Source organism: Sclerotinia sclerotiorum, genomic scaffold (assembly GCF_000146945.2).
Source record: "Sclerotinia sclerotiorum 1980 UF-70 scaffold_12 genomic scaffold, whole genome shotgun sequence".
NCBI lineage: Eukaryota > Fungi > Ascomycota > Leotiomycetes > Helotiales > Sclerotiniaceae > Sclerotinia > Sclerotinia sclerotiorum.
The window spans coordinates 747,204-768,082 of record NW_001820824.1 but is presented as its reverse complement, the minus strand read 5'-3'; the positions used below and the strand labels follow the sequence as shown (position 1 = coordinate 768,082).

The 20,879-nt window shown below is 42.7% G+C and overlaps 10 protein-coding genes across 10 annotated transcripts; 5 read left to right on the top strand and 5 right to left on the bottom strand.

Moving 5' to 3' along the window:
* Positions 1-62: 62 nt before the first annotated feature.
* Positions 63-3,929, bottom strand: SS1G_08957 (hypothetical protein; the record flags this gene model as incomplete). The annotated part of the gene is made up of 2 exons (XM_001590143.1): positions 63-3,163; positions 3,236-3,929. The coding sequence occupies 2 exons, from the start codon at positions 3,927-3,929 to the stop codon at positions 63-65; spliced, it is 3,795 nt and encodes a 1,264-aa protein (XP_001590193.1).
* Positions 3,930-4,546: 617 nt separating this feature from the next.
* On the top strand, positions 4,547-5,134 carry SS1G_08956 (hypothetical protein; the record flags this gene model as incomplete). Its single annotated transcript, XM_001590142.1, has 1 exon — positions 4,547-5,134. The coding sequence occupies one exon, from the start codon at positions 4,547-4,549 to the stop codon at positions 5,132-5,134; it is 588 nt and encodes a 195-aa protein (XP_001590192.1).
* Positions 5,135-5,473: 339 nt separating this feature from the next.
* On the bottom strand, positions 5,474-6,818 carry SS1G_08955 (hypothetical protein; the record flags this gene model as incomplete). The annotated part of the gene is made up of 4 exons (XM_001590141.1): positions 5,474-5,701; positions 5,788-5,916; positions 6,232-6,318; positions 6,513-6,818. 4 exons carry the CDS (start codon positions 6,816-6,818, stop codon positions 5,474-5,476), a joined length of 750 nt encoding a protein of 249 aa, XP_001590191.1.
* A 532-nt stretch (positions 6,819-7,350) lies between these two features.
* SS1G_08954 (hypothetical protein) lies at positions 7,351-7,911 on the bottom strand (the record flags this gene model as incomplete). The annotated part of the gene is made up of 2 exons (XM_001590140.1): positions 7,351-7,627; positions 7,682-7,911. 2 exons carry the CDS (start codon positions 7,909-7,911, stop codon positions 7,351-7,353), a joined length of 507 nt encoding a protein of 168 aa, XP_001590190.1.
* A 310-nt stretch (positions 7,912-8,221) lies between these two features.
* Positions 8,222-9,498, top strand: SS1G_08953 (hypothetical protein; the record flags this gene model as incomplete). The annotated part of the gene is made up of 2 exons (XM_001590139.1): positions 8,222-8,343; positions 8,397-9,498. 2 exons carry the CDS (start codon positions 8,222-8,224, stop codon positions 9,496-9,498), a joined length of 1,224 nt encoding a protein of 407 aa, XP_001590189.1.
* A 354-nt stretch (positions 9,499-9,852) lies between these two features.
* On the top strand, positions 9,853-10,966 carry SS1G_08952 (hypothetical protein; the record flags this gene model as incomplete). The annotated part of the gene is made up of 2 exons (XM_001590138.1): positions 9,853-10,447; positions 10,509-10,966. The coding sequence occupies 2 exons, from the start codon at positions 9,853-9,855 to the stop codon at positions 10,964-10,966; spliced, it is 1,053 nt and encodes a 350-aa protein (XP_001590188.1).
* A 1,324-nt stretch (positions 10,967-12,290) lies between these two features.
* On the bottom strand, positions 12,291-13,100 carry SS1G_08951 (predicted protein; the record flags this gene model as incomplete). Its single annotated transcript, XM_001590137.1, has 1 exon — positions 12,291-13,100. The coding sequence occupies one exon, from the start codon at positions 13,098-13,100 to the stop codon at positions 12,291-12,293; it is 810 nt and encodes a 269-aa protein (XP_001590187.1).
* A 1,230-nt stretch (positions 13,101-14,330) lies between these two features.
* Positions 14,331-14,639, bottom strand: SS1G_08950 (predicted protein; the record flags this gene model as incomplete). The annotated part of the gene is made up of 1 exon (XM_001590136.1): positions 14,331-14,639. The coding sequence occupies one exon, from the start codon at positions 14,637-14,639 to the stop codon at positions 14,331-14,333; it is 309 nt and encodes a 102-aa protein (XP_001590186.1).
* A 458-nt stretch (positions 14,640-15,097) lies between these two features.
* On the top strand, positions 15,098-15,262 carry SS1G_08949 (predicted protein; the record flags this gene model as incomplete). The annotated part of the gene is made up of 1 exon (XM_001590135.1): positions 15,098-15,262. The coding sequence occupies one exon, from the start codon at positions 15,098-15,100 to the stop codon at positions 15,260-15,262; it is 165 nt and encodes a 54-aa protein (XP_001590185.1).
* A 1,666-nt stretch (positions 15,263-16,928) lies between these two features.
* SS1G_08948 (predicted protein) lies at positions 16,929-19,408 on the top strand (the record flags this gene model as incomplete). Its single annotated transcript, XM_001590134.1, has 9 exons — positions 16,929-16,992; positions 17,532-17,671; positions 17,993-18,133; positions 18,322-18,395; positions 18,461-18,503; positions 18,551-18,649; positions 18,706-18,933; positions 19,020-19,130; positions 19,379-19,408. The coding sequence occupies 9 exons, from the start codon at positions 16,929-16,931 to the stop codon at positions 19,406-19,408; spliced, it is 930 nt and encodes a 309-aa protein (XP_001590184.1).
* Positions 19,409-20,879: the final 1,471 nt, after the last annotated feature.

Below are 20,879 nucleotides of genomic sequence, written 5' to 3'. Positions count from 1 at the left end.
CGAACGGGCCTGATAATCGATTGGTCCTTCAAGAGTCGGAGCGACTTTCGGAACAGGAAGTTCTATATGATGCAGATGGATTTCCGACTGTCTTCAGATTGCTGCTCAAGATCAGTCATGAATTTTGAAGTTATGGCCGTTGAATCTTCTACCTTGGGCCTTGTCATCGACAGGACGGTTTGGCATCTTTGCAGCCATCGTGGCGTTTCAGTTAAACATGATTGTTGTAACCAATTTCGAATAACGTTTCTGATACCATCGTGTGCAGGATCCGAATCCAAAGCCAGCCATAACTGATCTTCAAATCCAGTCTCAGCTGCTTTGACAACATCTTCCGAGTTGCGTTTCATGAGATTGTACAGACCATCAATCGCAATATCTCTAAGTAATGATACGTCCGACTTGAGATCTTTTTGGAGAAGAATAACATAATCTACGAATTCCATATGACCTGGAGCATAAAGGGCCAGATGCTCCTGGCATTTCAAGCTTCCTGCAAGGACTAGAATGTTTTCTTCTGCGCCAAATTGTCCTACCATTGTAAGTATTAAATCCCGTGCTTTAGTCATATCCTGAAGATCAGGGCCAAGAACATTGACCAAAGAATCTATACAACGCGCAATGACCGCAGTTGTAGACAATTCTAACTCTAGATTCGAAGTGGCCAAAGAAGAAATTTCTTCATTATGTGTGTCTGAAACATACAATTGGCATAGCATGCCGAGTGTACTGGACACATATCCCGAGAATGTCAAACCAGCTGAATCTGCGACACGTGATAGGGACTCAAGGGCCCAAATATGAACAGTCGGATGCGGATCGTTGCACAAGGACATAAGTATCCCTAATATAGTCTTCAAATGAAAGCCTGCTGCCATTCCTCCAACCTGGGAATGAATGCACCCTAATGCCATTGCACAACCAGCTCTTGCACTCGGCTCGCGGTTGCTCACAATGGTATCAATAAGGTATTTGATTTCCTGGTTGGTGTATGCATTACCAGAGATATTACAAAGTCGAGCTAGGGATTCGTAACCAATGTTCCGTACATATTGATCTTGATGAATGACGAATGACCGCAGGATTTCTTGCATGAGCTTCTCCACAGCAGAATTGGTGAGATCGCCGGGAGGAGATGATGTCTCTTTCACGGCCACCTTCAGTGCGCAAAATAATGCGGTCGCAATGTTGACATTAATGGCAGCCTTCCTTCCAGGATCTCGTTGAAGCGCGCCTGTGGATAAGAACGTGGCAATTTGTTCTAATATACTTTCTTGGATTTTCGGAGGAGTTATCGGAAAAGCAATTGCGAATAGCCTAATGGCTATATTGATGACCTCTGTAGCGGGTGGGTCTGGTAAACTATTATCCTTTTCAATATCACCTAAGTACAGCGAAATGGAGTCGTGCTCAAGCGAACTGCAAATTGGCGATAGCAATACATTTGATATATCAATATCTGATCCCGTTTCTTTTATCCAGTCATCTCGAGACCCATTTTCTTGTTCAGAAGCCAACTTTTGCACATTGAAGCCTCGAACGAGTCCTGTGACACCAAACCCAGAATTATCCCCAACATCCCACACTGTTTCGAAGTTGCCAGCCGAGCTCGCAATTGATGAGGATAAAGAACTTGGACTATAGTTTTCAGGATCGGCGAAGAATGATACCGCGAGTGTGAGAAGATTAGATTGTAACAGTGCCTCACTTCCACCGACTGGACTAAGTGTAACTAGCCTTGCATAGCATTGAAGAACACGACGCTGAACCATCAAGTCCAGATCTTGCAATTGCAATGATGGAGTCAATCTTTGTGTAACATCATCCGACAATTTTTTGGATGGGAGACTTTTCAAGAATGCTGAAGTGTTCGTAAGCATGGCAGCAATTCGTTTTGACACATCTGCCGTCAGGAGACGGCTATTGAACTGCAAAAATGATAAAATAGAGCCAAGTGCACACTCTCTAACATGAGTGAGGAAGGAAGATTCGAGGAAGCTTCGTTGGGAAGTATTGTCCTTAGCAAGAGGCTTTGGTAACGCATTTTTCCATAGTAAAAGTAGTTGGGAGAGATGGATCTTCACAAAATTCGGCCCCAAGGACATCAGCCCGCCAATAAGTATCCATGCTACTTGTATCTGAGTACTTGAGACACGCAGCTCCGACTTGCTACTGGATTTAAGAAGATTAGTTGCGAGAGAAAGCACGCGACTGTTGACGTCCACTGAGCCGTAAAGCGGCTGTAAGTTTGCTGTGCTAATCATCGCAGACAATCCATTAGCGTATCCCACACATCGCCTTGGCGAGTTTCTTCCAGTATTCAACAAGTTCAATTCTCGATTGACACTGTTCATGCATATTGTGAGGCATGGTAGTAGTTGCTGTGGACAGGCCAATGTGAAAGTTCGTAAACAATATGAGGTATAGATTTGAACCGTATAACTTGGATGTTGAAGAACTTGTAATAGTCCATCCCTACAACCTTCTGCAATCACATTCGCGGCAGATCCCAAGGTTTTAATTAACGATGCCAATGCGCTGAGTGTGGCAATAAGTGTATGTTTAGAAGGCTCAGCTCTTTCTTTGATCACCTGCGGGTAATTTTTCAGGATATCATTGACCAAGGCCTTTGCAGCGTCCAATTGCCCAGATTCACCAAGTATGGAGTGGCCGACCACATCTTCTAGGATGATTTGCACAAATTTCCGTGTACTCAACAAACGATATCTGTTACAAGTAATGTTTGCATGGCTCAAAAGCTCCACAGTAAAATGATCCACAATCTGCATATACATCGTTTCGACAGTTCTCTCGCTCATGCTTTTGAATATCCGATTGTAGCAAACAGCTATGCCAGCGCGAGCTCTATTAGTTGTAGATATTTTGATATACTGATTTGACAAGACTTTCAAAATCTCTTGAAGTGTAAGAACGAGTACTTGGCTCTTCTTGTTGCCCGTGGGAGTTCCGGGCCTCGAGGGCATTTCATCATCATCAAGCCCCTGGCCAGCTATTACGGATGAACGTTTGGTGGTATTCGTCCTTTTGATCTTCTTGATCATAGGTATATCATTATCTCGCGGAGCCTCCTCCGAATGGCTTTTCACCAATGCCTCTGCGAAACACTCTGCGGCAGCCTGTCGAACCAATGCGCTCGGCGAATCTATTGTCTTGAAAATCGTCGACTTCAGACTTTCAAAATCGCTTGAATTATCGTAATACTGTGTGAACTTACACAGACTTCTTAAGCATCTACAAGCCGCGATCTGTACCAATGCCGACTTTTCAGTTGAAGCATAACTCCTGGCTTGTTTCCATATATCCTTCGCGATTGTGTCGTCCATGCCTGTCGAAACCATTCCCACAATCTTACTCAAAGCCTTGAATATCGCGGCTCGTAGGCCCGCATTGTTTTGCGCGGACTTTAAGAGCTTCAGCAACGCACTGCATGCTAAAGAATGTAATCCAATTGCGCTGTCTCCAGCGGCTGCGAAGACATCTCCTAAACAGTAAACAGCTGCATGCTTCGTTCTGAAATCCCCATCCGTCTTCGTCTTTCCATTACTGATTATTCCGACCAGATCATTTACTGTTTCGAAAAGCAGCTTCCTGTCCCCCTTGCCTAGTACATGTGCGAAACATCGTCCCAAATTATTTCGAATCACTCTGGTAGGAGGGGGAGCTGCGAGATTGAGTATTTGGAAGAGCTCTTTCTTGAGGTAAAGCTGCTGCGCCGTACAGTCGTCTGGCTCCAGGCTTTCCACATGTTTTGTGAGCGTCGAGACGAAGTTAAGGAGGTATAAATCTTGTTGCTCTGATGGGAGGGATTGGAGCTTCTTGATATCGAGCTCTGGGGTGGAAGATGGCTCTAATCTGCCTGGAAGTTCACTTGAGCCATTTTTGGAGCTCGGTCGGCCTGTCGATGACATTATTTAATATCTTTTGTATCTATTGTTTGGAATGCCCTTTTGAATTTGGACATTCGTGGAGTGGTTCTGGCCTCGTTGCACGCTCCTTTGCTGTACTGTGCCAATTTACAAGTGTTCGCGACAACGATCGAAGTTCAGCCAATCGGAAGCCACAACAATATTTATTTTCAAAGCTCGAAATCAGACCTGATATAAAATTTCGTCTTCGGTATGACAAACATGCCAGCATTTTCTAGAGGTCTTAGACCTTTCCTTCGAAGTGATTACATCTGTTCCAAATGTTTACAATTTTCCACTACGTCAGTGGTGTCTTCGGGTCACAATCGCTGGTCAAAAATCAAACATGACAAAGGAGCTGTAGATGCGAAAAAGACCAAGGCTCGCTCTATCATTGCGCATGATATTGCGCTGGCTGTAAAATGTAAGTTGGTATGCCATTGGTTTTTCTGAATGATACTAATTCGCTATACAAGTACATGGAGCCGACCCGTACATAAACCCAAGACTGGCGACTGTTCTAGCGGCTGCGAAGAAAGGTACATAACGGGGTACATTCCCTCCTGGCATCAATATTTGCAAATACTCACGTTGCCATAGCTGGTTTCCCGAAAGCTTCCATGGAAACTGCCATAGCTCGTGGCCAAGGAAAATCGACAACTGGAGCCGCGCTGCAGAAAGCAACGTTAGAATGCATAATGCCGCCGCAGGTTGCTCTGATAATCGAAGCCGAAACGGACAGCGTTAATCGGACAATGATGGATTTGAGACATCTAGTTAAAACTCATGGGGGAACTGTTACACCTACAGCATATCTGTTCCAGAAAAAGGGATGCGTCACATTCGAGAAGGACGAAAAGAACCTGGGAGTTGACGATGTGATGGATGAGGCGATCGAAGCAGGGGCCGAAGATTTAGAGGTGGACGATGAGGGGAATATCATTGTTTGGACGGAGCCGAATATGGTAACAGCAGCCGGAGATGCTTTGCAGAAGAAATTCGACATAAAAATCGCAAGTTCGGATATTCTCTGGGATCCTAATGAGGATACAAATGTGCCAGTTGATGCAGGAGACGCCACAGATAGGCTCATTTCCTTCATTGAGTCTGCAAGAGATAATTCAGATGTTCAGGGGATATATGCGAACATTGTACAGGGAAATATTGAAGATGGACAATGGGAAGATTTGGTCAGTGGATTAGACTGATTGAGAAGGGTATATATTTGATTTAGACATATACAGAAGTAGAGTGTACACTAGATTTACAGAGGTGGCACTTGTCTTGTACCATAAAAAAGCATCTCCTCGCCCCTCGACCCCAATTCTAGACGAATAATTCCTGTGCAGCCTTTTCAACTTCCAAGTCGAGCAAAATTTGCAAACGGTCCTGAACGATAAGCCCCCATATGTGCCCCTTGAACGCCAGCCTGCCTCGTAACCAATTCTATGCCATGGCCATTCCATGTGATGTCTTTGTCGCCATTTTCCCCCTCGCGCCACCCTCTTGCTATCTCCCCATCATATTCATCATATTCATCCTCTTCATCATTTCTCTTCCCCGTTCGAGCCATTCGCGCCCCGCAGCCTTTGCTCTCTCAAATATAGCCTCTTTTGCCTTAATCTCTCTAGCTCTGCTTTGATCTCATCCTTCTCAAACGGTATGCGATTGGTTTGCTCAACCTTTGGCCAGAAGTCTGGGACCGAGAACCGTTGGTCGAGATTTGTACCATAGTAGTACATGATTGCGATTGGAAACATGATATACATGCCAAACTATTCGACTGTCAGATTGTGATCCTATGGCGGGGTTTGAAGTGGTCTCCAAGATGCTGAACGATGAAAGGATTGGTAATATTTACTTTGAACACTTCGAGATTAGGACCTCCCATGATTGCAGTACGCGGTCTAGTATTTCGATACAATTTGAGTGCGTTGACGTGAAAAATTCCTTTTTCTTGCTCCGATTCAATGAAAGTTTGGGATAGATCCTAAAAATCATGCGAATATCAGACTTCACAATCGACCAATCATTTCATGCTGACCCCTGGTGAACAATGGCAGAGAATGGCCGAGGTGTGCTACCCCACAAATGACTTTGATGGATTCCATCATTCAGTATTTGTATCTTTTTGACATTTTACCTGGGGGTTGTTTACTTTAATCCCATACATTCAAAATTCCCTTTCAAACCCAAGAACCATGGTAATCACAATTAACAATATGAAGAATTTTAATACTCGGAATCAATTAAGGTGTCTATTATCTGATAGCAAAGCTCATGATGTGGTTCCACCAGTTCCTACCCATGATGAGGTTTTCGTCACAGTCTTGACAGGAAGGGTATGATTTGAGATGTTAATTTGGGAAAGGGAACTTGCTGAAATGAATTCCTAGGACGCTACTTTTCAATGTTAGACTCTCCCCGTCACATGATAGCTACCATGCATTGATCAATCCATAGAAGATCGATATACAATTGGTAAACTGTTGGAAGTGATCTCGCTCCTCATAGATTGTCTAGTTTTGCCGCAAATAACCTCAATATAACCAATACCTTGGATAAATATCCAAAAATCCTCATTACAGGCCTCAATGATCTGGCAATTAGCCTTCCAGCTGCATTAATCTCCATCTCAGACTTAACCTTTCTTTGTGGCCCTTTCCCAAGTTTGGAACTCGTGGCGGGGGAAGGAGCTTCGAGGGCTTCCGTCCAGCGTGTGGGAATAAGAAAAGCGAATGAAGCTCTTGTCTTGGGCGGAAGAATAATCCCCGACGAGATTGTTGCCAGTTGGCCTTGCGAACCAGGTTTCCGATGTGTAGAAGGGAGACGTTCGAAAGATTGGTATTCGAGGGAGACAATAATCGACTGGGAACACATTTGATCGGCCATAGTTTGATTAAAATAAAGCCTTGATGAGATAACACAAGAGAGGTCTGCTCAATGGACAGAATATAGCGGATATAATCTGTGTGTTTGAAAGCTTTGAGCGGGTAGACCACAGAGGTATTTAGAAAAAATTACAAGCAGCGAGAAGAAACAAGCTGTAGATGCTTAGAACTTCGAATGTATAGAGAGGAATCGTTACTCCTAATGTATGGAGAAGGAATCATTTCAGTATATGTTCAAGCTTAAACATTGTGCCAATTTTGTGAAGTTCCGCATCAAAGTCGCTGGTAGTATCAATGAAAACAAGTAGATCCGATTATGAGCCAGGAAAGTAAGTCCGTCCGTACTCCAACCCAGAACCACTTCATGGAATGATTTGACGCGCATTGGAGAGCGACGCGGCTTGCAAGTCCTGCCAGTCCCCCATCATCGTTTGTTCGTGCAGCTTATAGGTTTGAAGGAGCCTCCCATTTCTCCAGTGGTAATTTCCAGTCGAAACATCTTGGTGTATTGCTGGTATGACGTCACTTCGTCCTCATATTTTAGATGGACCTGTAGCACCTTCACCATTATTCTCCATCGCAGCTCTCTGTCTCTCTTCCTGCTTCTGCCAATGGCCGCCCTCCTTGTAGTCCTTAGAAATGCCCAACGCACTCCTGAACTTATTATCCTGCTTGATTTTTGCCTCTGCCAATTCATGTACTTGATGCATCTTCAAGCCTTTCATACTTGGGCCGTTACCTCTCTCCATCTCCTTCAGGAGCTTCTTTCGTAACGCATCTTCCTGTATTACAATTTCTTCCTCGTCGACTCTGTGCCCATTATTAGCCCATCAACGATTAATAAATGCGCCTGAGAAAACCTACCCTTCTTCTTCTAACTTATCACGTAACTCAAAAACCTTGACCTCGACTTCTCGTTTCCTGTCATGCTCAAGGATCCCTTTATCTGGTTGTCGTTGTCTATGTTTAAGACTGTCGATATCCGTGGAATAAGGCTTAGCTTGATCGCGAGGTCTCATATGCGCAAGATTCCTTTGGACATAGCCTGAGGTTCCACTTCCTCTAGGTGTAGTAAGACCGACATTGGAAGACATGATTGCGAAAATGCTCAGGTTGTGGTTTGGTTGTCTTCTTCACAGCTGGGTTCCTTATAAGTTATGGGAAAGTTGATGTGTGGAGAAGTGATTAACAAATGCTGATATCGCAGGCGGTGTACAACTAGCGTGGCAGAATACAAAATTATTGGTTGCCCCTCGATATATGGGACAATGAGGGAACCGCTCTGACTCACAATTTCCATACATATATCTCTCAAATCTATTCGCCCCTAAGTAGCATCATATTTCTAATATTTCCAATTAGCTTTTACCAGACTTTCCATCATCAATCTTATTTGCAAGAAAAATGCCAGCTCCCGACATTCCAGAAGTTGCGCGCACAGAGACCGAACCCCTCACTAGACTCCCCTTTGAACCTATCACCAAGTCTCACATTTTAAACTGCTCTTATGATAAGTGGCATGCAGAGTACGAACTTTACCTTCCCAAATCTGTCTAGGAAAGTGCTGACAGGGTATAAGATATCGGTCCTCAACTCTCAAATCTCGAATCATCCCCCTCACTCCAGAATTCCTTTCATACCTGCGGGAAGATGGCATAGTTCTTCCATCCGAGATCGCTACATTCCCTCCACCAGAAACTTACAATAACAACTCAACTAGCGATGGTTGGGATGAAGATACAGATACAGAATCGGATCCCTCGGAGAAGTTCTCGGAAATTCACAAACAAATACAAGAAACAATCACTGAGCTTGGCGGATCAGTAGTTCCCAAACTCAATTGGTCTGCCCCAAAGGATGCAACATGGATCAGTTTAAAGCAGAACAGTATGGAGTGCAATACAGCAAACGATGTTTACCTCCTTCTCAAATCTTCCGACTTCATTACCCACGATTTAGAACACGCCTTTGATGGTTGTGCCGAAGATCCTTCCCTCACAAAAGAAAACATACAATATGTTCTAGTTCTACGGAAATGGTTTAAAGTAAATCCATCTTGTGAGTTTCGATGTTTTGTACGGGATCGAAGGATTATTGGCATATGTCAAAGAGATCTGAACTATTTTGATTTCTTATTTCCTCTCATCCCAACATTAAGAGAAGCAATCCAAGAATACTTTGACAGAACTCTCAAAGATAGCTTTCCAGATCGCAATTTCTCATTTGATGTTTATATACCAGAACCATTTGACAAAGTACGGTTAGTGGATATAAATCCATGGGCTCCTCGGACAGATCCTCTTTTGTTCTCCTGGCTAGAACTACTCACCCTTTCCGTACCTCCACCATTACTTGGTGTCGCAGACTCATCATCAGTGCCGCCATTGCCTGTTCAAAGTAGTGACGAAGATGACGGAGCAGATGATGTCGAGGAACTTGGATGGATGCCCGAATTCAGATTAATAAAGAAAGATGACCCGGAAGCATACAGCTTTTCAAGTCCGCAGTATAGTGCACACAAGATGCCACAAGAAGTGGTAGAAGCAGGTGCAAGCGGAGAAGGTGGCATGAGAGAATTTGCGGATAATTGGCAGCGGATGTTGAGCGGGGAGCTAGAAATGATGAGAGCCGGAGAAGATAGTAGTGATGATGAAGATGAGGTGGAGGCAATTGTTACCTGAGATACGAGACAACAATTCCTTTTGTGGCAAGGATCCATCGTATTCGATTTATTTGAAGTGATGTAATGATATCAAAAATTACTCATGCGCCGAGGCTTTGCTTGTGGGGCAAGTGTACCGATTCCATTCTTCTAGAATCCGACCCACAATCGTATTAATAACCTTAGGTCGGTTGTAAACAGGCTTCGTCGGGATCTAGTAGCAGTATCTTTGTAAAACTTAAGTCAGGATGAGGTTGAAATTTTCTTTTCTTCTTTTCTTCTTTTTTTCTTTCTTAGATTTGTATCTTTTCTTTCCGTAATATCATCAATTCCTCTTTCCTCATTTTCTTAAATTCTTCAGTTCAAGAACATCATGCCACAACCCACAATTAACAAGCAGTGGACCACCCGACAGTCTGGCCTCCAGGACCTCATTCTAGGGTCATCTGCAGTCCCAACACCAGGTGATGGTCAAGTGCTTGTCAAAATCCATACCGTAGCCCTCAATTATCGAGATACTGAAGTGATGATGGGCCTATACAACCATCACAAATCTGCTGGCATTGAACCTTCTTCCCTGGTTCCTTGTTCTGATATTTCTGGAACAATCATATCATCTAACAGCCCAAAATGGAAGTCTGGTGATCGTGTTCTTGCAATATTTAATCAGACACATATCCGTGGTCAAGTGACAGCAAAGGATATGGCTAGTGGATTAGGACTACCGGCAGAAGGGTGTTTGCAAGAATATCGTGTATTCGATGGAGAAGGATTGGTCAGGACACCAGAATATCTTACAGATGAAGAAGCTTGCACGTTACCAATTGCCGGAGTAACAGCCTGGATGGCGATTAATGGCATGAGGCCACTTGGACAACCAGGCGGAAAGGGAGAAAGTTTGTTGATTCAAGGAACTGGAGGAGTAGCAATCAGTGGATTGCAAATCGCAAAGGCCAGTGACATGGAAGGTAAACCAAAAATCTTACCCCATCCCCGTCTTTTTCGTTCGGCAGGTTAAGTCCAGTCTAGTGATCATAACATCATCCTCCGACGCCAAACTCGCCCAAGCCAAATCCCTCGGCGCAGATCACGCAATAAATTACCGTACCCATCCCAAGTGGTCTGAAGAAGTAATGAAAATTACCCAAGACGAAGGAGTATCCAGTATCTTTGAAACAGGTGGTGCCCTAACACTGCGCCAATCATTCGATGCCATAGCTTTCGGCGGACTCATCAATTGCATTGGATATCTCTCAGGGAAGGAAGATGAAGGTGCGGATCGCACGAATACGAATGTTCTAGCGCTGAGAAGAAATGTTACGTTAAAAGGAATTTTAAATGGACCCAGAGAGAGATTCGAGGAAATGTTGGCGTGGTACGAGGAAAAGCGGATTAGACCGGTCGTGGACAAGGTGTTTGAGTTTGAGGAAGCGAAGGAGCCTTGGAGTATTTGTTCCATGGGGGCCATTTTGGAAAGGTGGTTGTAAAGGTTAGTGAGTGAAAGTTTAGAATTTTATAAGATGGATTGGACCGACAATTTTGCTTGAAATGCGTCAGGTTGGTGCATCAATGAGCTCTCAATCTGGGAAATCTAGATTTTGGCTATTTTATCATGTATTTTTACTTTAAGCTACCTCAAATTTCCTTTTGATTTCATGCGATTAAATGGACTTAACTCCAAGAGAAATTCGACATTTGACAGTTGAAAGTAAAAATGTCGTTCTAGAAAGCCACATTGGATAACAGAGCACCCTGACTGTGTAACTTTCAATAATTAGAACATCGGAAGAATGCATTTGCGGAAATCTCTTCGAGACGATTTTCAATATCAAAATATGAGAAGAATAGTGAAAACCTAGATTTAAAGAAACAAATGAATTTAATAATTTGTGACTTTAGATGGATTTTTAAGGACATTATCACGACCAACGCAAATACGAGAGACTTTTTGGGCAACATTTAATGACGAGATTCTTCTCAGTAATTCAGACGGGATTGCCCCTTTTTGAGCTCTGGGACTGACAAAATAAAGGAATTATTAAAAATATTTTAAGTACTGAATCATGCAAACCATGTAATGGTCTAGCAAAATCGAATTTAATGGCAATTTTTGGAAGCTGAGAACGTACCATGAATCCAAGTACCACTCGTCTGTTGGGGAACTCTTGTCGGATATTGTGGCTATACTTCTTGGATGGAGATGTGATAATAACTCATGATATACAGGACATTCATGGCTTTTGTATTTGTGGCAGCTTTGAGTGATGGGTTCCATATGACGTCGAGTGAGTATTGAATTTAGGTTCACAGCCGAGGGTGAAGTCAATAGGAACAGCAAGTCAACAATTATCAGTGCTCGCTTGTGCAGTAGAAGAATATTAGCTGCTGTAGATACAGAGAAGAATGGTTGAAATGTCTGATAAACTCTTAGCTAAGCTGGATTGGTTTTTATTGTATTATTCATAACTAATTCAGGAACAACTCTAAATATGATAGGCTAATAACCTCTGGGAATACGAGTCTCTTCAAAGCTTCTTCGAAGAAAGTAGGTAGCTACCGCAATCAAATCCATATGTATGCCTCACTCTGAGCTAGCTTTGGATGATGTGACTAGACAGTAAAGTATTTGTTGCTAAAGCTTTTACAGATAGTTTGGGAGTGATCATGACGGACTAGGCGATCGGCTTAGCATGGGTGATGAACAGCGCCAAGAACGGAACTCCTCCGGTAATCCATACTTATTTTCAGTTTCTCTATTTAATTTATTAGTTTTCAAAGTATCATGAGTCATTCAATGTCACGCTGAATCACTTACAATGTATATCGTAGGGCAACAGCACGAGCAAGTCCCAACAGGCTAATTAAAGCTTTCTCATCCTCTGTCCAATCCAGCAAGGTAGCCGTAGCTTTTATTAATGGGGTTTCGTAACTTTCATCATACGGCATCATAAAAGAGAGAGTCGCGAATTCGAAATACCGCGGATAGAACCCAGAGCAACCCCAATCAAGGAGACTGATAGTGTTGTCTCCTTTGAGAATCATATTCCGTCGACATAAATCCATGTGGCAAAGAACAAGTGGATGAGAGCTTATATCTATAGACTTATCTCGTATTGCCAAACGTTTGTTGAGCCAAGCTTCCATATCTGCTACGCAGGTAAAAGTCGTCCTTGCGCCATCATCGCCCCAGAGATAACCTTCTGGCATTTCCCCGCCTATAGGGCCTGGTATTTGACTGCCCTGGATTTTTCCAAGGTGCTCGATAATTCTTGTAACACGTGGAATGATATCCACGTTTTCATTGAGATCGAGCTCGTTTAGCTGCTGTCCGGGCACATATTCCATGAACAAGTAGCCAAAATCTTCCCAGCGGAAATAGCGGTAAACTTGGGGGATGTGAGCAATATTTGGATCAACATTTTGATATGCAAATTCCTGAGTTTTTGCCTCGGAAGCTGTGACACCGAACCCAAATTTGGCTGCTACATTGTCCGTAAGTTTAACAACTCTATCCCCTCCAAAGCAGCCCCCAATGATCTTGTCCTCTTTTACGAGCTTGTTGCAGAGTTGAGCAAGAAATTCCTCGCTAGCTGTATGGACGTCCCAGGATAAGTCTGCCATATCTTAAGCGATGACTTTTGAGATGTATATGGATTAAGAGTTTGTCTTCTTTTGGTTGCTAAGAAAGTTCTATACATATCAGTTATAAGATCTCGGTTACGAAAAGCGCGTTGGAAAGGTCCGTGCACCAAATCGTCTAAGCCACCCAGCAGGAGTGACTCTCGAGACACCTACGTACAGGCGCGCGTCTCTCATTATATTTGGTCCACCCACCAGCCCTATCCGGCCATTTATTTTTGGGCCATTTTATAGGTTTATCGTGCTTTACTGCCAAGTAATTATACTTGTTCCGAAATGAATATTGAACTAGCCGAACTGATGCTAAAACCAGATGCCGATCCGTTTGAATTTCTTCTCGTTTTCTTGATCGATATGAGCGAGATAGATTTAGAATTTCCATGTTTGTATTGAATTGACTTTTGTCTATGGGGCTATAAGTTTTGTCAATGGTACAAGTGTAATCATAAAGTAAAGGAAAAGCAAATTTTGTATTTTCGTATCTTTTGGATCTATGAACCAACACATCCCAGCCGGAGGACCTGCCAGGTTCGGACTGTCGGCCTAGGTCAATGTGATTACCTACTTGGAGGCAAAGTTCGAATTCTATTATTCGATGGGGATTGTCCGTTAACCAGACCATTTAATATACGAATGGGATAACGGCACCCAAGCCTCTAAGAGATTCTTCCATTGCCGGATCTAATTTCGACATTGGAAAACCTTGAGTCACATAACCATGAAGCATTGAAGCTCTCCTATCATTGAATGTAATCTGGCTATGAAGAGTATAAATACTTGCCTAGTTCTTAAATCCTTTTGTTATCAAGTCAAATTTTCTGATTAGAGAAGAGGATCAAGAATCGGCACTTATGATTATCTATTTCATCATCCAAGACTGGATCGATTTCTCCACAAATCCAGCTGCTCGATTAAAAAGGTTCCAATCCCATAATACTAATAATAGACATGGCTTTTTGCTACTGAGCCCACTATGACCATTGGGCCAAAATGCTCAGGGTAGTATCAATTGACGTTTAACGTCCTCAGGGTCGTAGTGTCACTCGATTGACCATCTGGCCATAAGGCAGTTAAACTTGATTGGATACTCTCCAGTGTCGCGCCTGGTTTCCTCACAGTTGCTGCAGGCTCATTGCGTGATGTCTTTATATAAGAGATTCATGACTCCCCGTAATGCTATCGCAAGAACATAAACTAATTCATTCATTACATTTAAAACGTCAAAATGAGCTCGAGATCTGATGCCACGAGGTCATCGGCTTCAAAGCCTTCGAGATCTAATACCACAGAGTCATCGGCCCCAAAGCCTTCGAGATCTGATATCACAAAATCATCGGCCTCAAAGCCTTCGAGATCTGACACCACAAAATCATCGGCCTCAAAGCCTTCGAGATCTGATATCACAAAATCATCGACCCCAAAGCCTTCGAGATCTAATATCACAGAATCATCGGCACCAAAGCCTTCGAGATCTAATATCACAGAATCATCGGCACCAAAGCCTTCGAGACCTGATACCATAAAGTCATCGGCCTCAAAGCCTTCGAGCTCTAGGCCTGAAGACTTGAATCCCGCTACTCGCGAAATTGAGCCGAAAGACTACGATCTCAATGTCGATACAATCCGAGTGACCGTTCATACCATGGGGAAATTCCTCGAATCAGACACTCGTAGTGGTAACCATGCATCGATTTTCCTCCTTACATCAAACGGCGCATCAGTCCGCCTTAACATGACAAAACTGAATGCATATGCCAGAAGAGGAGATTTTCAAATCACCTATTGCCGCTATCAACGCACAAATAGTTCACTGAGAGACTTCGATTTGAAGGCTACAGGTCAAGGTCTGAAGGTCAAGCAGGTGCTTAGACTTATTACGGAAAAGAGGCGGGACAAATACAAGCTTGCCCGCAGCGGCCTGGGCTGTAGATTTTGGGTGTAAGTACTACATGACATCTGAATTAAAAGCTTGGAAGCTAATGTTCGGCGTTAGGCAAACTGTCATCAAAGATTTTCAAGAAATGGAATTTATCTCGTCTTCCAGCAATGTTAGTACTGGTGATGTTGTTGAAGGTTTGCGTTATAACTACTCGAAAGGCAAAAAACCTGAGATTGATGAGATTGACCCTGGATCGTTCAGATGATCCTAAGATAAGCGGAGCGAGCGGTGTCAAAGACCAAAGGATGGATTTCAAACGATAGTCTAGTACTTCCTCTATCGTTCTGTTATGTTGGAATGATGGGTGGAGCGCGTTCTGACGGGATTGGAAATGCATTGGATAAGGAGTATTTATACATAAATTGTAAACGGTAAATGGAATGGTGACTTCACAAGTAGTCAATCGTCATACATGTACAAACTCAGCATCTCTGTTAATCAGAGACTAATCCTGTCAAGCTGCATTGGTCCAAATCTTTGAGTCGTTCCTGCATCCTAAAGCCACTTTACCATTACTAGCACAACATAGACGCAAAATGACCAACACCTGCGTTGAATGAGAAACACAGATATGTCTATGGTGTATGCATTATAAAAGATACCTCAGAGAAGAAGCGTAAAACTATGACAACTACCTCATCTTGTGCTCAAGTTCCATAACTGTATGGAATGTTTTGTCAAAAGTGGTATAGTGTCTGATAGAGATCTTTGTATCTTCATTCTGAAGTTTTCAGATCTGCCAGTTGGAACTATCCATGTGACTTAAACCTCCACTTTTTATACCCAGATGACTTATTCCTGGGACGCAATATTTGAAATATTAAGCAGTCATATAGCAGGTTTCAACCACCGAGTGCTGGCAGGCACTTGTACACTACCACGGTTATTACGTAATCATGATTGAGCCACACCAACTAAAGGTTCCGCCACAGTTGAAACCATTATTTTCTTTGCACTATTCCCTCTTCAATCTTGTGAGGCACCATGCTGGTACAGCCGGACAGAACTCTACACTTTGAAATTGAATTCTCTAATGTCCCGACACTTTTCAGGCTTCCCAATGTCTCGCCGTTTCAGCACCAAGGAATGATTCGGTTGAAGGCCAAATTCCTCCCCTAAAAACAAGTTGACTTGTGCAACCTCTGTCATGCAATTGGAAGTTGAGCTAGATCTAACTGAAAATGAAGGAGTAAAAATTCAATCCTCCACTCTAGATATTTCAAGAGCCAACTTTAACTCCTGCTTATCTCACTTGAGGTCTGTTATATCATGGCACGGACGGCACGAAGTCTTCGATGCTGAAGAGTCGCCAGTTGAGGTGCAAGTGTCTCTTGAAACTGATCATCCGGACACCACAACACTCGCGAACCTCTTCCTTTGCATATTCTGACTGCTTTCCTTCCAAACCTCCGTTGAAAACTGCTCGTCTCCAAGGAGCATCAGTGTACAAGGCAGTACAGCGCTGGCTTCATGCAAGTTACTAGTACTCTCCAACATGTTCCTAGCTCCAGAATCGTACATATCATCATACTTCCCATCCAATTTCATCGTCAGTTTTAGTATTTTTGTAGGTAGGTGTATGCGGGAAAGTGTCGAGAAGATGAATAGCATTTCCACTCAGCGGATTTTGAGACTAGTTCTCTCCTAGCCTGAGGTACAGATCTGCTCATAGTTTCAGATTACTACTGCATTTTATCTCAGACAGTGTATTCGTATATTTCATTTATAACCCCAACAAAGATCCCAGCTATATCGATGGGTTCTAGCTAGCGTTTTTTCGAACCTTCTAAAAGGTTGTGACGGCTTAACACTTTTTAAGGGAATACAGCATAGCCTCTTGTGTCTTTAATGCTGTGAGCATATCTTTTGAGATGGCCAGAGTCGCTCAAGCTGGTAGTGGTGTGGAGTTAACCTGCGACAGATGTGGGAGTATAGGTACAAACAATCTTCATGAAGCTGGCAGACAATCTCTTATCTAACTATTTCTTGATAATTGTAAAGGCTTTACCATAATCTTGGTCAGAAAGCATCTTCCTTTGATTGTTCCGAGGTTCTGGTACACGGCTTGACAGATTTGGTTCTTCTCCGCTGGCGGAATAATGTATTGGTTTAGAGACTATCGTCGAATGTCATCATGTTATTAAATTTCGTGAGCGTTAGAATTTCATATCGATTCACTTGCGTTTTTAAATTACATATCTAGTATTCCCTGCGGAGATATCTAAGCAACTGCGGCACCCAGCAAGCAATTATACAACAGCACGAACAATTCTCCTACTATCCTACTTCTCATCGCTGCACAGTGTCGTGAAGCATCCAAATACAGCTTTCCTGAATCCTGATGTGCCTGTTTCTATTCTCTCGACCCTAAAATCTTCCAGATTTGCAGCTTTCTTGGTTCTTATCTCGCCCCCTATCCGGGTCAAGAAAAATGATCGAAAATACTCTCCAGGTTGCTGACACAGCTTATGCAGTTCTCGTCCTGGTATTTTTGTTAGTCTGTATCAGATTCTTATTAAGACGACTCAAAAATGAGAGTATCTACCCTGATGACTGGCTCATGATAGTCGCTTTTCTCTTTGTAGGAGGATTTACATCTACATTCCCCGTTCTTGTATGTTACTTGTCAATCATTTCAACTCTCGCACATTGCTTACTTCACAACACAGCTTTACACCGGAAAAGGAACGCATGGCTATTCAGACAGCGAAACAGTTGCGCAAAGTAATAATCGACTTTCCCTTATAACTGCCGATACAATCTAACATCACGTCAGTGGAATTTGACTCGAAGTACATCATGTTTGGCCGTATAAGTTACCTAACATACATATGGCTCTTGAAAGCCTGCATCGTAAGTGGTGAACGCCCGCGATTCCTTGGTGCACACCTGCTTATCAACTTTGCAGCTAACCTACTATTACCGTTTAACAAAGAGGCAGCCAGAACAGAGATATGTGAAATTTACTTGCTTGGGTATTGTTATGACCTGGTCAACCGTTATGGTGATGTGGATGCTTCAATGCCGCCCATTTAATTTGAACTGGAAGGTCACAGTTCCTCCTCAGCAATGTGCAGTGAGTTCTCAGACACACTAGACCTAAAATTGATAACCTTGCTGACTATCTTTGCTTTAGAAGGGGGTCAGTACTGGATTCATTCCTTTCAGAAGATCATGCTAATGTTTCAAAGAAAACTGGATTACTTTTCATGTCAATTGTTAGTACAATTTATTTTACCAAGTTTTAAACTGATATTTATCAAGGCAATTATTGTGACGAATGTCGTATTGATCTGCATTCCCTTGCCAATGATTTGGAGAACGCAGATGGCAACTGTGTACGCACTTTCAACGTCTACTCTTTTTGCCCTCCATTCTTTAGATATACTAACCTCTTTTTTAGTACAAAATTCAAGGTATCTGGGGTCTTCCTCGTCGGTATATTTGTATGTAATAGCTTTCGAACTGTCTATCTAATTCTAACGACGCCTAGCTTGTTGTGATATCTATTCTACGAACTATCTTGCAGGAAAGTGGAATTCAAGCAACGGATGATAGGTATTTTTGGGGCGCTATGGAGGCTCTCCTCATGGTAATTCACAGATATCTAAGGTTAGAAGAAGAGAGATCCTAACATATTCATTACAGGCGTTGTTTGCCAACGCTCCCGTACTCAATGCACTTTATCGTCGCATCAAGCGTGGCGCTGGATCAAATCACCTCGCATCTAGATCCGATATCAGATCAGCCATGAATTCAGATGGTATGGAATTGTGTTCAGCTGATGATTCGAGGGAGATCGATTTCATGGAAGCACTCCGGGTGGGACCTGAGCATGAACCAGAGTCTATGAAACAGTCAGGCCGCGCATCCGCTGTATGTATATGGAGCCAAGCGCTTTTCAACTACTTCTGCTCTTATCACAAACATGAACAAAGCTAACACATCGTGAATCGTAATAGTCACCAACACCACCAATACCCGCCAGACTTGCACCTTCACCTTCACACCTTAACAAACGCAAAGTAGTTCCCAATACCAACATGCTCCTCTCTGTTTCTCGATCGAGAGGAGTGAATAATGATTCACTCCAGTGCATCCAGACGGTTGAAATTGTGCAAATATCCGAACCTGCCGATCCCAAAAACCCCATGGCGACAAATTCATTGGGATACATTGGGCGAGTCAACACTCAAATCACTCATCACGATTTCTCGCCTTTACCAAGTAACCCTGATCTTTACGATAAACTTTACACTTCGGGTCATGGATCTATGACTTTGGGAGATATGCTAACTGAGCCTAATGGGCATGGTCATAGGCATTGAGTGCTGTGGGAGTGTGTATTTAACAAGGAAGAACTTTTTTTTTTGGTGTGGCAGGATCCAACATGCTTCAGGTGATATTGATTTGAAAACAGTTTTTAAGTTCATCTTGGAGTTAAGCAGGGAGGTAGCTCCGAATTACGACATATCCCTCAACCACGATCAATAGACAGATATGCAGGCATGCAATACAAGACATAAGAGGAAATATTTTTGGGACTCAGGGTGTAGGAGCGAGTTGGGCAATCATTTTGCTTTGGGACCATTGGATTACGGGCACCACATCTCACAAATTCTTTACATTAAAAAAAATTCAATAGACGGTTTCTCATCGAACGCAACAATACTTCGCTCTCTAGCCGTCATTCCAAGTGCCCCATCCCAGGTACAGACACCATCGAGTCATCGACATCTAATTCTCTTTGATCTTAAACCATTCCACCTCTCACTTCTCTCACCCTCATTCCCAGTCTAAATGACCCGCAACATTTTCATTTCATCACCTCAAAACTCACGAATATCGGAAAATCTTTCATCCTATCTAGTCACTCGATTTTTGGAATTTCAGAAATAGCGCATAACATAGCATACCATTGGCACAGAAGGAAAAGCATAAAAGGCATAGCGAAGGAGTTTGAGAACATTTGATTTGACCGGCAAAAAGAGGTTGATTTTGGCTTACTTATTTTTGGTTAACTGCACCTCGATTTGTTGTACTACTGAATGCACTTATTGAGTTTGCTGCGTTGGTGGATATAGATAGATAGCATGGAGAATGTAAAATGGTATGGCTTACATGCTTTTGTAACTTGTTGATTCTGTGGTTTCGAATGTTTTATGCGTTTAGAATGTGTGAGGTGATATAATACGAGAGAGATTGTAATAGTGCTCGTGAAGATAAAATACAAGTTACATGCATTCTAAGGTTAGCAGATGAAGAAACGGAGAGTGTAGGGTTAGGTCTTTTGAGAGAAGTACGTTAATGAGATTAATTGCCATACGTGGTTGCAGAAGCCGCTAGGAACGTATTCTTGCAATTGTAGCCATTTGTTACTTATTTACGAAACTCTTAATGCAATTTCCTTGAAAGAGAAGAGAATAGCTGAAATAGCGCTTTTCCTGAAACTAATTATTAACCGAAGCTTCCAAGGAACTCCTGAGGATGGAGTTTCATCCATATCAACTCAAAGCCCAGTCTACGAGTGTGGACTATTCCCACTGTAAATATTCATGTCGTCATTTGTGTGACATCTTTATAGACTTACACCTGCTCCTTAAATAAAACGCTTACTTCTCATTAACCGAGCATTTATACGAATGCTTACAAATTTCGAAGACTCAACATGTGAGTCCTAAAATCCAATATCAAATGCATTAAAAAGATATTTAACATTGCAGGCATATTCTGTATCTAGCTCCAATAATACCATGTAGCTCCCAAGATACCCCGGCTCAATAGCCCCATGCCGACCCAAGGAGTAGTGAGCAAGTTTGAAG